Genomic DNA, 15,460 nt, shown 5'->3' with positions numbered 1-15,460 from the left:
AGAGGCTGAGATGTAAACCCAAAATTGTCTTTGGGAGTATGGGAGGTACTACTGGCCTAACAAAACTCATCCACTTTTCAGCTGCATTACCTTTTCTTGGAAAAAGTCCTTGCTGAATTCAGATTCAAAATATGGAGCAAATATTTTGTTTTTTATTGCTGCAAACGTAGTCTTCTGTTCATCCAGTTCTTTCCTAGGGATGTTTTTCACATTGTTGGTAAGGAAAAGAAAGATAAGAGGCACTACAACCGAGTTTACCCTGTTTTTCAGTATTATGCATTAAAAAATGGAATTGGTAAAGGCAAGTGGCAGTTTTTCCCTGGTTCATCACATGGAGTGACATTCTTGTAATTGGCAATTTTCTTAGAGGTGGATTCAGAATTGATTGGTCTGATCAGAATGCACATGGACAGTGAATTGCCTGCCATGAAGAGCACCTCCTCAGAACATGCTCCATTTCTCTAAACCTCATGGAACACGTCTGGGACTGCCACTGGTGTATTTCTCACCTTCCAACAAACACTTCAAGTGAAGAATTGGTATTCCATATGCACTGAGAAAATTTAAAATATAAAACTCATCTAATTTCCTTATTTTGTCCTAGAAAGACTTGATGGCTCTGCAGATAAAAAAGAAGCTGTTCAAACTGCTGAAGGTGAGGTTGACCAGAGGAAAGATCAGTCATGTTGCTAAATCAGCTTGATTTACCCTGTTTTACACTACTAGAGCTTCACTGATTTGCAAGGTCTAACATCAGCTATGAAATATCACTTCTAATCAAACTGAGAGTTTCAACCCTTGTTTTAGAGCCAAAATTGCACATGATGCCCTTGGGTGCTGGCTGCTCAGATTTATATATTTAAAGTAATTTTTACAATAGGACACAAAACAGTATGAAATGATATATTAAAATATAACTCTGAAACTCTAAAAGGCTTTTTACTCTCATGCAAGTCAGAACATAATTAAGAAGCAATGTGGAAAACCTCACGTGGAGTGCTGTGTCCACTTCTGAGCTGTCTGATGTACAAAAGAGCCACAAAGATGATCAAGGGTTTGGAAAACCTTTCATGTGAGGAGAAGCCGAGAAAGCTGGGACAGTTTTGCCTAGAGGAACTTTGAAGCCCCACTACATGAGATGTGTCTGGGGGTTCTATTTGAAAAAATCAGCTTTTATTTGTGGAATACCTGAATTTTAACCTAAAGCATCAGCATTTGAAAATATTAATATACAGTATTTTCCACATTAGTGGCAGAACCAGAAATGAAACAGAGGGCTTCTGACTTCAGCCTTATTTTGCATACTGTAAGTTAACACTAATTAATTTTTTACCCCCAACCTAACAGCTGTTAAGTTTTTTTTTTTTCGAGGGGGGAGGGGGGGAAGAAAAAAAGAAAGATTAAAACCATTTATTCAGCATTTCTGTTGAGCAGAAAATACCCTATTATCTGCAGGCAAGCCACTGGACCATCACCCAAGACTTGGTGAAATCAATAACATTCTTGACAAAAGTAGATTAAGCTGGCTCGTAAAAGAACTTGATCCTACTAATATTATTACCTGTTCTGCTCTATTTTGCTTTGCCACTTGGAGGTTTGTGTTCCTCCTTCTGGACTGAATCACCCGAAACAAAAAAAAAGAGAATAGTGGGAATGAGAAAACTAGTAGTCTTCTATAAATACAAAAATATTTACAAGATAACCCTGGAAAGAAAATGCCTTTATGAGAGTATGTTATGTAAACACCTCAGGTGACTCCTGACTCGGACTAGTATGGTTTGCACAAAATTGTTTGCTCATATCTGCATTTTCCTTGGATCATTCAATCCAAGAAACATCCAAATCCTTTCCCAACAAACTCTGAATTATCTTTCAGGGAAAGAAAGAGAGACATAGAGGGATCAAATAACCACAGGACAAGACAGTAAAACACTGCCATATGTATCTGTGGCTCTAGGTCCCAGCCCTTACTGACAGTCAGTAAAGCCCAGCGCCCTCCCTGTGCCAAAGGCTTCCCCCTTTGTGTCATTTCCATGTGCACCAGTCCTGGCTGCTCCGTCCTACCTCTGCTGCTGGTCCTCTCTGTATGCAGCGCTTATCTTTCTGCGACGCCGGGCAGAAGGAGCCACTCCCTGCTCATACAGCTCGCTCACACGGGCTGCAGGGTGAAGGGAAGGACTGAGTTGGCATGCCCTGCTAAGCACTGCTAGGTGTCATGAAGAAAAAACGTCAAAGGATATATTTTGAATGCATCTTTCTGCCACTTTATGGAAACTTAATAGAGTGTTACTGTGAGGGGAAAAGGCAGAAAGAACTTAATTCCAAAATCAAGATCAGAACATTAACAGATAAGAAATTGAATTCAGTATTGAAAGGACAAGCAGATTAAGTTCACACTCCCACCCTGTATTTCCTGACATATCCTTATGTTCTTTCAAGATACAAATACCTGTGAATAGGAAAAGTTGCTGACATTCAGCCACTTTCTAACTGGGGTGCTCTGAGGTCTCTATCTACAGCTGAAGAAAATAATGTGGGCTTTCAGGGACCCTTATTACATTTAACTTGCTTAAGCTTGCTTGTGCTTAATTGAGGCTGTGAAGCAGCCATAATCAACATTTTCATGGAAGGAACTACTAGTTCAATATGTATCATGGAGAAATGCCAGTCTTTCCACATTTAATAATGTGACCAGCTCTGGGGCTTTATTAAAGAGTTGCCCTGTCTTCTGACATATTTTATAAAGTGTGTTGTTTACTTTATACCTTGAAGGTAAATCATGGGTCCAAAGAAATTTCCTTGGCTGAAAACAATTTTCTGTGGCAAAATTTAGGAAATGTGAGCATTTGAGAGATATGATCCTATTAGACTATGACAATATCTCTTAGTGTTCTGGGAATTAAACAAGTTCAAACTTCAAAATGTGGTTTTCTTCTTTTTTTTTTTTTTTTTTTTTTTTTCCTCAGTTTTTCACCATAAAATATGAATTTAATCTTCAGCTTTTTCTGGTTTTACCTATTCCAAAGTGCTTTTCTTTCCCACTATCTTCTTCATTAAAATATTACATTGAAATTGCACTGCCATTTAAAAGGAAACTGTTCAGCAAGTATTTGTTGCAGCAGTTTCTGTTTACTTTGCACAGCATGATGTTTTTTGACAAGTAGAAATACTCTTGACAAGGTATGAAGGGCAGAAAAATAACACTTTAAAGATAAGCATCACTATGGGATGGAATGAGGTTTTCTATGGAAAAGGCTTATGGGTTTTTATAAAGAAACAGACATCTTAATTTTTATTTGTACATATTGAAAACATTAATAAATGTTAATAAATACCTTGTGAAAATTCTAACAGAAATTCACGATATATTGCTCCATCTTTTCTCTTAGGTAGATGAATGTAACCCCAACACGTGATGGTTAGAGATTAGATTTTGAAGTGTAATAAATAACCAGGATTTATTTAGTTGCTTTGAAAAACTTGTCTGAAGAGTTGTTACTTGCATAAAAGTAGCCAAGTATTGTCACAGTTTTTATACCTAAGAAAACTCATTACACATGGAAATGTGAGTTGAAAAGTCAACTACCTATGCCTAAAACCAGGAATTATTTTTTCAGAGATAGTGGATCACTGATGCTAACAAGTTCTAATCACCTGTGGGGGTCCCACAGAAACGTACACAGCACATAGATTAATTCACCTTTATACTCCCTCTTAAAAAATATCACAATACTGTAAAACTTATTAAGGTATTTTAAAAATACATGTATTAAGTTTTTATTACCTCTGTCACTGAACTTTTCAGTTGACTTCTCCCAGCCAGGGAAGGACTGCAATGAAGAAGGAATAACTGTGACTACGTGTGAAATGAAATTCACAACAACAGCATCTTGTTCAAAGGATTTATATTGTAAACAAATGCTATCTTGTTACTTCCATTCTTGTAGTCACATTGTCAGGTATTTCAGTGTGTTAGAAAACACAAGCTGGGAAAAAAGGAAATACAATTTCCTTGTTCTAAACAGGTATTTGTTTCCTTCTTGATGACCCACTTCACAGATAGCTTTGTATCTTACATGGTTTCTTTTTATTAGCTCAGCTAAGCTAATTCTTTCTGCTAAAAATCTGAACAAGATATACTTGTATTGTATTAAACTTACATTCCCAACAAGTCAAATGGGAAATGTGTTCAGGAATGTGCAGGCTTTGTTACTGAGGAGATCTCATGTGGCTGGCTTACAGTAAAGGGAATGAGGGTTAAGAGGCTCCTTTATTCTCATGCTGTCTCTGAAGCAGTTAACTGGAAACCAGAGTTCCTGTGCCCAGACAGTCTGGGTTGTAACAGAGCCATTGGAGACTTGAGAGCAATGTGACACTGATTCCTGGGTCACAGCAGGTGCACACTGAGACTGCTGCTCACAAAAGGGTTGTCCAGTGTGAAATCTCTAACTGGAAAGGTAGCCATGATAATCAACAGTAATTAGTCACTAGACACATTCAGTGGATCCGAGCAGCATGTGAGCTTCAGCACCTGGGTCTCATTGAAGCAAATAAATGTCTGCCTAGAGGATAGCTGCAGATGGAGTTACTGACAGGTCATTTCTTTATCCCTCTTTCCAGAAAAGCTGTCATCCTCTTCTCCTATTCACCCACCTTTCCCACTACTTATTTCTCTCCTTTTTCTTTTTGTGCTCTAATTATCCACGAAAATACACAGATTATAAATACACAGATTTTTTTTTTTAATGCTGCTCAGTAGTAATAACAATATTCCTCCAGACTGTTTGTGTATTATCCCAAAAGCACGGTTTAAATTCTTGCTATGGAGGTGGCTGTGGTTGAAATACAAGCCTCCCATGTGCAATGACAACAGCCTGGAAACATTTTCATCCTGATGTTGGGGGATATTAAAAAAAGCAAATTACTGGAAAGTAATTTTGGTCTGTGTGTTTGGGAACATCATTCAGTAGAGCCACACTCCTGAACAGTTTTGAGCATTGCTTCCCCTAATGGCAGCAGTGCCCAGCTGAATTCAGACCAGCTGAAGGCTGAGCATGGCTCTGCCTCACCATTAATCTACACCAGAACTGGTACAGTGCTATTCTGACATTTGCTGGTTTATTAATGGAGAATATGTTCCAAGGCTCACACTTCCAATGCAATACAAGGATTTTGTTGACAGAAGTAGTTAAAATTTTGATTTTTCTTACTGTCATGAGGTCAAGGAGACTTGCAGCATTCTCCTTTTCCTCTTCTGTTCTTGGTTCTTTCACATTTATTTCTTCCAGCTCATTTTCCTGCTTTAAGATGTTGTCTATATATTCCTGGTGAAAAAATGAAAAAGAACAAGAAAGATACAGAGGTAGGCTTAAAACAGATACTACATTGACATAATCATACCAACTGCTACAGAAAAAAATCACTTTGCTTTTCCCACCTTTCTTTAAATTAGTTGGATGGAAAAAAGGGTTTTAAACACACCAGTCTTCTGGAAAGCTACGTACAGTACAGAACTTTACTAACAGATAGGTTTGCAGAAACAATCTGTTTCCTATGCCAGTTATTTTTCACTTGTTTATGTCTCTTTAATCTTATAGAAGATGGAGAAAGGAAGAATAATATTTTCTTTAGATCTTGATTTTGCTCTGACAAAGTGAAACTGTGGCTAAAATACTATTTAAGGGCTTTCGTTCCGGAAAAAATAATTATTTAAATATTGATTTATGAACAATGAGGGTATTTCCACTGCACATTTAAGCAATTATTACAATTTTTCAGTGCTAATAATTGCAGTGCTTCCTTCCCAGTGTAACAAACAGCATTCATCTTTCTCTAAAAGTCAACAATAGATCTGGGTGATGGAGAGACTTCCTTGCCATTTTGGTGTGGAACTTTTCTTATAGTGTTGCCTTCGAAAGATCAGTATGCAAATTAAAGAATAATTTTTATGCATTTATAGACTGAAAAACTGGTAACATTTCATTCTGATAGACTTGCATATCCCAAACATGTCTGGGCTGGACAGCTGTCAGTGTTTTTCTATTGCAAGCATGTTCTCTTTGAAATGTAATGCGGGGGAAAAAAAATTTATATAACTGGCTACAATATGCTACCACCTTCAAAAATTTCACATGCTGTTAACTTTCAAATTCAGTCTGCGATGCCGTTATCAAAACAGGTTAAATGACTAAATTACAGGACACATATATTTTGCTCTTCTCTAATTCTTAAGTAATAATGGGCTTTTGACTTTAAAATCTCTTCAAAGAACGTCTTCACCATGTGAATTAAATAAATGATTATTTTACACCAACATAGAGAAGGGCAAAGCTGCTGACTTTTAGACTCCATCTCAGAACACGGGCACAGGAGGTCTAGCTTGCACCCTGTTATGAAGTCACTAATGAGGAATGGCTACAAACTTTCTTAGAAGGCTACACAGTTATTTCTTAGACATAGATAGAGTAACAAAACTCAGATTGGAACCTGGAAATGATTTACACTGATTTATGAAAACAAATACATAACCAAGACCAGAGTGTGTCTCATTGACCAAGTTAACTGTAGAATTATGGTGAGCTAGAAATCCTTGTTCAGCTTTATAGATTTAAATTCTTAAGACTTTTGGAAGGAAAACAAACCCTAAGCAAAATAAAAATGAAGTAACAGATATAGATATTGACAACAAGGAAATTATTTGTTGGAGTACTGTCTGTGAAGTCTACTGGACTGGATCACATGTATTGGCTCAGAAAACTAGGTTTCATAAAAGGTAAATAAAACAATAGAACTTTTTCAGAAAAACACTTATAGCACCTGCCTATGTATGAAATAATTGTTCTTCAAGCATAGCAGATTTCTTTTTCTCAGGTATATACTTCATATTTATCATATCAAATTTGTCTATTTGTCTGTTCTCTATTGATTACTGGAAGAATAAATAGATGTGGTTGACATACCTTGAGGGAAAGCTGTAGCTTTTCTCTTAGCTCATCACAGAATGGCTTATACTGGAATAGCTGGCGGATTTGCAGTTTTTTGGGACATTTTCGCACAGGGCCTGGCAAAGGTGCTGCTCCAATGCTGAGACCCTTCCAAACACACCCTCTGATCGGGGCACCTGTGATCTCCTTCTGAACAGAGAGGAGCAAACAAAAAGAGCAAGAGGCTATTTGCATTACCAAAAAATGCAGCTATTGGCAATATGTCTCAGATGAAAAGCATGTGCTCTCCTTATAGAATCATAGACCTAGACAATAAAGCCAGTAGATTCCTAGGAACAATTTATCTATCCTAAAACATCTTCACCTGGTAAGAGAAACTCTCCTTAAATTGCTATGTCCCCTCACTAAGTGTAAAAGAATGGCACCACACATTCCCTGACACAGCCAACCCTTTGCTCTGTCTGCTGAATAAACTCAGTTTAACATTCACATTGTTCAGAGTTTCATTTCCCCACAGAGACCAAGAACAACTGATTTTAAAGGAAAGACAGTTTTGAAACAACTATACCTCAGGAGGAGGAGGAGAAGATTCTTTCTGGACCTCTGCTTGAAGATATGGAGGAACAATACTCTCTGGTTCTTTCTTCATTACCCAGGGGGACGCTTCAGCCATAGGGCGTAGGATAGTAATACTTAAGACCCCTGGTTTAACACATTTTGCCAAGAATCAGTTAAAATTAAAAAAATTTATATACAAGTGTAGGTCTCAGACCTACAGAAAAAGCCACTTACCTATCTACAAAAAATATTATTGCTAACAGATGAAACTCCATGTATCCATGGCCACAGATAGTATCAGATCATTGAGTTGATTATAGAATAGTTGTACAAGTTCAGATTACTCAGCCCATTTTTAACAATGAACTGCTTATGCTACTTGCTTTGATTCTTGGTTAACAGCTTAGTTGTATAATGTGGGGAGCAGCCCAAACAAGGAAGAGATGAGCATTGACTCATGTGTACTGAATACTAATTTCAGAAGTAATACAACATATTCAGAACAAGCAGAATTCTTCACTGTATTTTATACTTCTTGATATCCTGATCACCAGATGGATTCCATTAGAGATGATTTATTTGTATTGTTTGCATAAATTTAAATGTTCTTTGAAATATTTTTTCCAGCCCAACCCAACAATTACTTAATCTACTATGATCTACCCCACAGGTGACCTTCAAAATGGATATCACCACTGAGGTATTTTGTCACAATGATATAAAATTGTGAAGCCTCACTGTCAAGGCAAATAGAGCCAGTATTGTGAAAGGTGGAGCAGGGAGTCTGGAAAATCAGATGTGATACTATTACAAATGATAGCTGGTTGTAGGTAAACTTTCTTGACTGGAACTTTAACTGTCTCATCTTTCTGATCTTTTCACCTTCTATATTTTTCTGGCTCCCTCCATGTCTCTTCTTTTTTTCTTTTTCTCATGGCAGAATTATTTCAGTTGGTTTCTGCAATGGGGAACTAGTAGTTTGTGTGAACAGAAGTACATTTTAAAATGTGCCACACCTTGTAAGAGTAGTAAGTGGGAAAGCTGTTTTATGTCATATGCTTATGACATAAATCTATGAGAAATGTGTCTTAGGACTTCATGGCTTGAAGCAAACTTCCCTTATCATCCCCTCATATCCACGGGAACCATACTTTCCTCTCTTTTAAAGTTATTTCTTTGTCAGCATCCACCTGTTACACCACAGTGTCTTTTATAGAAACGCAGCATCTCCAACTAACTTTACAATGACAACCAACTATTCCAGGACATAACTTCTTGCATTGCTACTACAAAGTGGTTGGTACCATGTAGTGTTGGCTATTCCACTCATGTCTTTTCAGCTTTTTAGTATGTATTCTTTCCAACAGACAGGCTAAAGGTCAATATCAGGGCATCACTGCCCTCATTGCTACATCATTAATGGAGACTGTGATACATTTAATTTTTTAAATGATAAACACAAAGAATATATTTATTTGGTAATCACTTTTATTTGTGTGACTGAGAGTGGATAAAGATATGTTAAGTGTTTGTTCACTTACCCCTTAACAGTGCCCTTCGGGTAATTCTCTGCTTTCTAGAGTTTTCCCCCAAACTCCTTTCTTTCACTCCCAGGTCCAGAAGTATGGACTCTTATTTAAAAGGGTAAAAACATTTCCTTCCCCAAATAAGAGTTTTGAAACTTTGCAATTCTTTCTATTACTCGTCTGTCAGAAAAGAGAAGTTTTCTACCTGGCTGTTCTTGTACAGGATCCTGCAAGACTGCAGTGGCAGGATCACTACAGGCCTCTGCCACATACTTGTGTACATCCTTTTCCCGAAGGAGCTCTGTTCCAGAACTGTCTGCAGAGATGATGAAAAACCTGCACAGCCAAGCACAGACATGGGACTGTATCAAGAAAGCAGAACTTCAATGTCATGGCATCAAATGGGGAAATACAGAGTACTGAACAAAGGGAGCACCAGTTTATGAACCCTGTACAAATACTGTGTAGTAAAGAAGAGTGTTAACTTATGGATGCAGTGCAGTTTACCTGGGGGCATGCTCATTATAAGTGATAGGTTTGTTAACCTCATCTGCTTCTGAACTTCCATCCTCCTTGCCATCAATGTCAATGCTGGGAATGCACACATCTATGCTGCCATCAGCCAGGACCTATAGCAGAAATCATGTGAAATTACTTGAGTTAAAAGATCCCTTTAAAACAGTGACTTGCCGGTGAACTTTAACATACCCTAGCCCAGTCAAAGAGATAGAAAAAAACATTTCATGCCGAGCAACTGGAAACTCAGAAAAAGAAATAAAGAGGGAAATTGAAAAGACAGTAAAACCCCCAAAACATTTCTAGAAAGACAAACTGTATCATAAGTACTACGATCACATGCTGATATTTAATAAATGCCCAAGGACTGTGACACAAAAATACTCACTCACTGGTTACGCCAGGTAACTGTATACTCAAGACAGATATTGATGTATACCTACTGAGTGAACTTCTACAAGATTTTCCTTCTTGAGAATAATATGTGCTGATTAACTCATGCCACATTAACATATTCAAACAAGATAACTAACAATGACCTAGAAAGGAATAATGATGCCTTTTTCAAGACACAATTTAAATAAGGGTGATTCAAAGGACAGTCTATGAACTGAATCTGACACACTCAGTTTTAAATCCTCATTTGCAGAGCTGATTTTTTGCTATAGTGTAAATCATGCTAATTAAGAGAACTTTACCAGTGAGCTAAACTGTTCACCATTTGTTCTGTTTCAGTCTCTCTAAAAAGGGATATATATAAAAAAAATTTACATCTATCACTTGGTCAAGAAGATATCAGACACCCGATTCTGGCTACTTTAAATATTACAAGGTTACAATTTCACTTTGAGAGAAGTTTGTAAGACAAAATTAGAATGCGGAAACAGGTTTCCTTCCATGTATTTTACTTTGAAAGTATTTCCTTCAGGATCTGTCATCTCACAAATTGTGCTGGAAGTGTGTTTCATAATGTATCTCCCTGCTTGTTTCTTTTCTTCCTTGCTGATGAAATCATAAACTTCATGGCTATAAACTGCTGAGCAATCTTCATCAAAGAAAAGAAAGCCTCCCTTGCTGGGTAAAACCTATGACAGCAAAACCAGAAGATAGTCAATCCTCAAAGGTGAAAACTTCAATTTAAAAGTACTCTGAAAATGAAGAACAGATACAAATCAAGAGGACAGCTTTCAGACATTCAATACTTAATCATCCAGTTTAGAGGAATCAAAGGGAGAGAAAGAAGGAAGATGAGGTCCAAGAGGTAGGCTGATCTGTGTCTTTGTAATATTTAACTTCAGGAAATTTAAGACTGTGATTTAAATATACTATACATTTGTGAATAAGTATCCAAGCATTGGCAGAGTATGGAAGAGATGGAATAACAGGATTAGTGAAGACTATAGAGAAGGGAGGTAATCAAGGTGAGAGCTGCTAATGGCAGGTAACTTGGAACACAAAAATTAAATGTCACTGTCACAAATTAAAAATAATTCCCACCTGATATGTTCCCTGTGGCTTTGCTAGGATAGATGTTCCATCTCCAAAGACAGTACAACAAGTACCATTCCGACAATTTGTTATAACAGTAGCAAACTCGGGATTCTCTACTCGTATACCTTTGAGCTTCTTTGTGATGGCTTCTGAGGGTTCATCTAAGAATTAATACAGAAGAATGAGACAGGAGCACATGAATCATGGAAATGTCTTAGGATGTATTTTGCTTTTTCTCTCATAGTGCTGGATCTTTATCTCCTCAGTGCAAGACCTTCACAAACTCCATAGCATCCTTTATCACATATTTTTATGTTATGTAAACAACATGCAACCTTTGAAGTTCTGGACTGTGAATTCGATATAGGAAAACCCAACAGCAAAAAATATCTGTAATCATCTGTAGCTGGCCAGGAAAGTACACTCTAATGTATCAACTATGGTACTAACCATGATGATCTGGATATTTGTAATATACAAGTTGGATCACTGAAATTCTTTGTGCCTATAATACAAGCTGTAAAACGTGAAGAAATTCCTATTCAGCAACACAAACCTTGGAAAAGAAATGAAACAGGGATGTTAATCTGGTTGTTGCCTTTCCATTGAAGAGACAGATCAGTTCAAGTGATTTTGACTTTTAAAATCCCACAGGGAGCTGTTCCTGAACATTTTCTGCTAACACAGTAATGGTCTTTTCCTACACTGTGTTTGAACAGTCCAGACACCCATACAGTAAATGTCCCCTTCATTTTAGTTAAGGAGAAGAGGACTTGAATTGCAAGCGAAGCAGTCATGCAGAATATAACACCAGTCAGAAGAATCACAGATGACCTCTAGCCCCACTTATTTCAGGCAAATGTAAGTTTTACTTTCCTTGGCAGGACATTTTCCACAGCCATATTCAGGTATTTAGTATCTCCAAGCTTGGTGAGTCAGTGGCTTCACTGGGGGAATATAAGGATGCCTTGGTCCTTACATACCTCCTCAGTTAGAATTCAAAGCAGCTTCCTTGTTATTATTAGGGCAGGTGGAGAGAGGGCAATGAACATACTAAAACTCTGCCCCTGTGGTCTCATGGTGAAGGAGGACCATAAAGGTATGAAAGAACAAAATTTCATTACTTACAACAGTATATTTTTTGCACCAAATATACTGCTGAAAGAAAGCAAACAAACTAAGCCCAGACAGCACTTGTATATCTGTTATCTAGGCTACTGGTATAAGCCACCTATATTTTGACAACTTTCTGCTTCACAAGATATGTCAAGTGCAAGAAAAGTATGTGCTCCCCTTTTGATGTTACCTGTTTCCACACTACCCCTTCGTACAGAGAAGTCTCCACATTTTTCATAAAAAGTTGTGATCCTGGTGCCATCAGCATACTCTACTATTCTGTTACCATGTGGCTTCTCAACAATGATCACTTCATCTTCTCGTACAGTCATGATCTGAAAGAATGAAGGACTTCTCATTAATATTGGCACTGTGATACTTGTGACAGCAGCAACAACAATATAAGGCATCAGGACTGAAGCTCCAAAGAAGCTTGACTACCACTTCTTCATCTGCTTCAGAGACAGGAATCATGTTTTCTTCAAAATCTAAAGCTATTGCATTTCTAACAGTGCAACAACACAACCTGTAGAATGTTTTCAAAGAACAAATACTACAATTTATGTGATGGCAGCCCTGTCTCTTAGCTTATAGACAGTGCTATTGTCACACAAAAGCAGTAATACCGTTCCATCAGCTGGACACGTGGCCTGATACATTAAGAGTGGCTTCAGATCCATTCTTGTTGCACCCTCTGTGCCCACTCGAATGCCTAATGGAGTTGTTGTTATCCAGGTTCCTGCCTTAGATTGTGCAGATTTGGCCTTTTCAAACTCCTCATCCTTGAGTAAGTGTAATAGAGCGTTCTTGTCACTGCCTTTCCCTGCAAAGACAAAAATTTCTGTATCAGACCTTATATTCCCTAAGGCAAAAGACAAAGTCAATGAAGTGCAGAGTTTGTGAACATTGCTTTTGACAGAACTGAAAAATTAACTATTAAACAGGCTAGAAGAAAATTACAGCTCCTGCTACTCTAAGACATGCTCCTGAACTAGCCTTATCTAATGTGCCTTCTTATGGAAAAAGTAAACAGCATGCTAATGCCATCACTCCTATGGTGCATCAGAAGAAAAGGATGAAGAGCTCATTATGAAAGGCAATAGGAGAGATCTTATTAAGAATGTTATAGAGAACTCTTGTCTCCCATACTCAGGAAAAATAAATTAGACTAAGTGTATGCAAAAGACAGGAGCATAGTCCAGAGAGCAGGCTGAAAGACTTAGAGCAAATATCTAGCAAAAAACCACCCCTAAACCCAAAATAAAATGAAATTCATCACTAGAAATTTATCAAGAATAAGCAGAAGAGAACAAAGGTGAGGAAGGTGAAGAAGTGATCATAGAAAAAGGACAAGGAATAAAGTACATACACTGGTCACAGATACTGAGAATTCATATTAGAAAATGATTTGTCAGAGTTGTTCTCATCTTTGTATTTATCTAAAGGAATATTCTAAGAAAAAGACTGGACTTGACTCAAAAAGTCTCTTTTTGAAACACCTTTCTCTTTGGCAGCAATTTTTATTCACCTATTTCCAATAAATTATATGTCAATATGACAGGTCAGAATTGTTCTGTGTACTAAGTAATACTGACAGTGATCTTGGACTACACTCTGAGGTATGAAGCAAACAGTATTTGATTCTTTCTCAGTCAAACAAAATACAGTAAGAATGGCTATATTACCACCAACTACAAGTCCATACAACCAATTGATAATGACCAATAGTAGGTGGCTTGGAACACAGTAGAGTGAGAAACAAAAACATATCCTCTGTGAGAGAAGCACTTCTTAATACAAAGACTAAAAACTGTAAGACAAAAGTAAGGATTTAACAGTACTGTAGTTACAAGGATTTCTTTTAAATGGCTTCCTGTTCACTCTGATACCAATGAACCTCTTACACAACTTTTTAGTTATTAGAATCCTACCATATTGGGACAAAAAGAAATTTGGAGTAGGAGAGAAATTATTTGCTATGAAGGTAATATAGCAGCATGCAGCAGCTGAGTACAGATAAAATTGCATTTTCACACTGTCAGAATTTTCAGACTAAAGAAATGTGCTCTTGATTAAGATTATTATCATCAGCCCTAATAACTTTATATCTGTTCAAAACACAAGAAATGTTACCTTTCTTAGTGCTGTTCTCAGATGAACGCTCTGCTTCTGAATTTGTAGGTGGTGGTAAGACAGGACCAGAATCAGGGCTCTTACTCACTGTGCCATCAGCAAACAGAATCTACAGAAATCAAGGACATACTAGCGGTTAAAATAAATTTAAACACCACTAGAAAGTTTATAAGAATGTGTCACAAATGCAATAGTTACTAGAATACTGTGGGTGATGGAGAGGAAAAAAGTAAAATCTCAGAATGAATGCAAGAAATAAAGAAGCTATCTTAAAGAGAATTAATAGAACGGACCATTTCATTACAGTGATCACCTGGTCCAATTGCCCGACCACTTTAGACACAGTTAATGTTTGTCAATGGCACTAAACACTGAGAACCTTGGGAGCATCAATCACCCTTCTAGCAAGCCTGTTCCATTGTCTGACCACTGTCTTGGTAAAGAAAGGCATCCTAATATCCAGTCCGAACCTCCCTTAGTGCCCCTTTGAGCCATTCCCATGTATCCTGTCAGTGGATCCCAGGGAGATCAGCACCTCCCTCTGCACTTCTCCTGTCAGGGAGCTGCAGAGAGCAAGGAGGATGACACTCAGCCTCTGTCTCTTCAAAGCAGGCAAGCACAGAGTGGTCAGCCCCTCCTGGGGGCCCCTGCCAGCCCTTCCACTGCCTCTGTTGTTCTCTGGACTCATTGCAGGACCTTCCCACCCCTCTGAAGTGGTGGTGCCCAGCGCTGTCCTGGCACTCCGGGTGAGCCGCAGCAGCGCCGGGCACAGTGGATGATCCCCGCTCTGCTCTGCCCGGCTGTGCTGCCGTGCTGGATCCCCCAGGACACGGTCTGTGCCCTCTGGGCTGCCCGGGCACACCCTGCTGACTGTCACTGAGCTGCTGCCACCAGCACCCCCAGGGCCCTCCCTGCAGGGCGCTCCCCAGACACTCCTGTCACGGTTTGTACTTGTGCCTGCAGTTACTCTGTCCCACGTGTAGGATCCAACAGTTGGTTTTGTTAAATTTCATCCCATTAGTCATTGCCAGGAGAGCTCCTTGCTGCAGTTAATGGATGTAATTACTGGGGACTCTTCTAACAATAAAAAAGCATTATAAAACTAAAGAGTAAAGATTATTCTTTGAATAAATGGTCATAGGTTAATGATGGTTTTTTTGGTAGCAGTGATAAATG

The 15,460-nt window shown here is 38.2% G+C and overlaps 1 protein-coding gene across 1 annotated transcript in view; it reads right to left on the bottom strand.

Moving 5' to 3' along the window:
* Positions 1-15,460, bottom strand: part of SPAG17 (sperm associated antigen 17) — an 86,404-nt gene that overhangs the window by 6,003 nt on the left and 64,941 nt on the right. Inside the window, exons 27-40 of the mRNA XM_066341189.1 lie at positions 14,285-14,393; positions 12,778-12,974; positions 12,342-12,486; positions 11,042-11,196; positions 10,453-10,629; positions 9,536-9,657; positions 9,234-9,364; positions 7,513-7,646; positions 6,960-7,127; positions 5,211-5,324; positions 3,785-3,830; positions 2,065-2,158; positions 1,562-1,615; positions 91-193 (exon numbers count right to left, since the gene is read on the bottom strand). Coding sequence (XP_066197286.1) covers positions 91-193; positions 1,562-1,615; positions 2,065-2,158; positions 3,785-3,830; positions 5,211-5,324; positions 6,960-7,127; positions 7,513-7,646; positions 9,234-9,364; positions 9,536-9,657; positions 10,453-10,629; positions 11,042-11,196; positions 12,342-12,486; positions 12,778-12,974; positions 14,285-14,393 — 1,749 coding nt within the window. The remainder of the gene's footprint in view (positions 1-90; positions 194-1,561; positions 1,616-2,064; positions 2,159-3,784; positions 3,831-5,210; positions 5,325-6,959; positions 7,128-7,512; positions 7,647-9,233; positions 9,365-9,535; positions 9,658-10,452; positions 10,630-11,041; positions 11,197-12,341; positions 12,487-12,777; positions 12,975-14,284; positions 14,394-15,460) is intronic.

The sequence above is a fragment of the Sylvia atricapilla genome, chromosome 2 (assembly GCF_009819655.1).
Source record: "Sylvia atricapilla isolate bSylAtr1 chromosome 2, bSylAtr1.pri, whole genome shotgun sequence".
NCBI classification, from domain to species: domain Eukaryota; kingdom Metazoa; phylum Chordata; class Aves; order Passeriformes; family Sylviidae; genus Sylvia; species Sylvia atricapilla.
The sequence above is the reverse complement of the archived record's forward strand: the minus strand, read 5'-3'. Positions and strand labels throughout refer to the sequence as shown.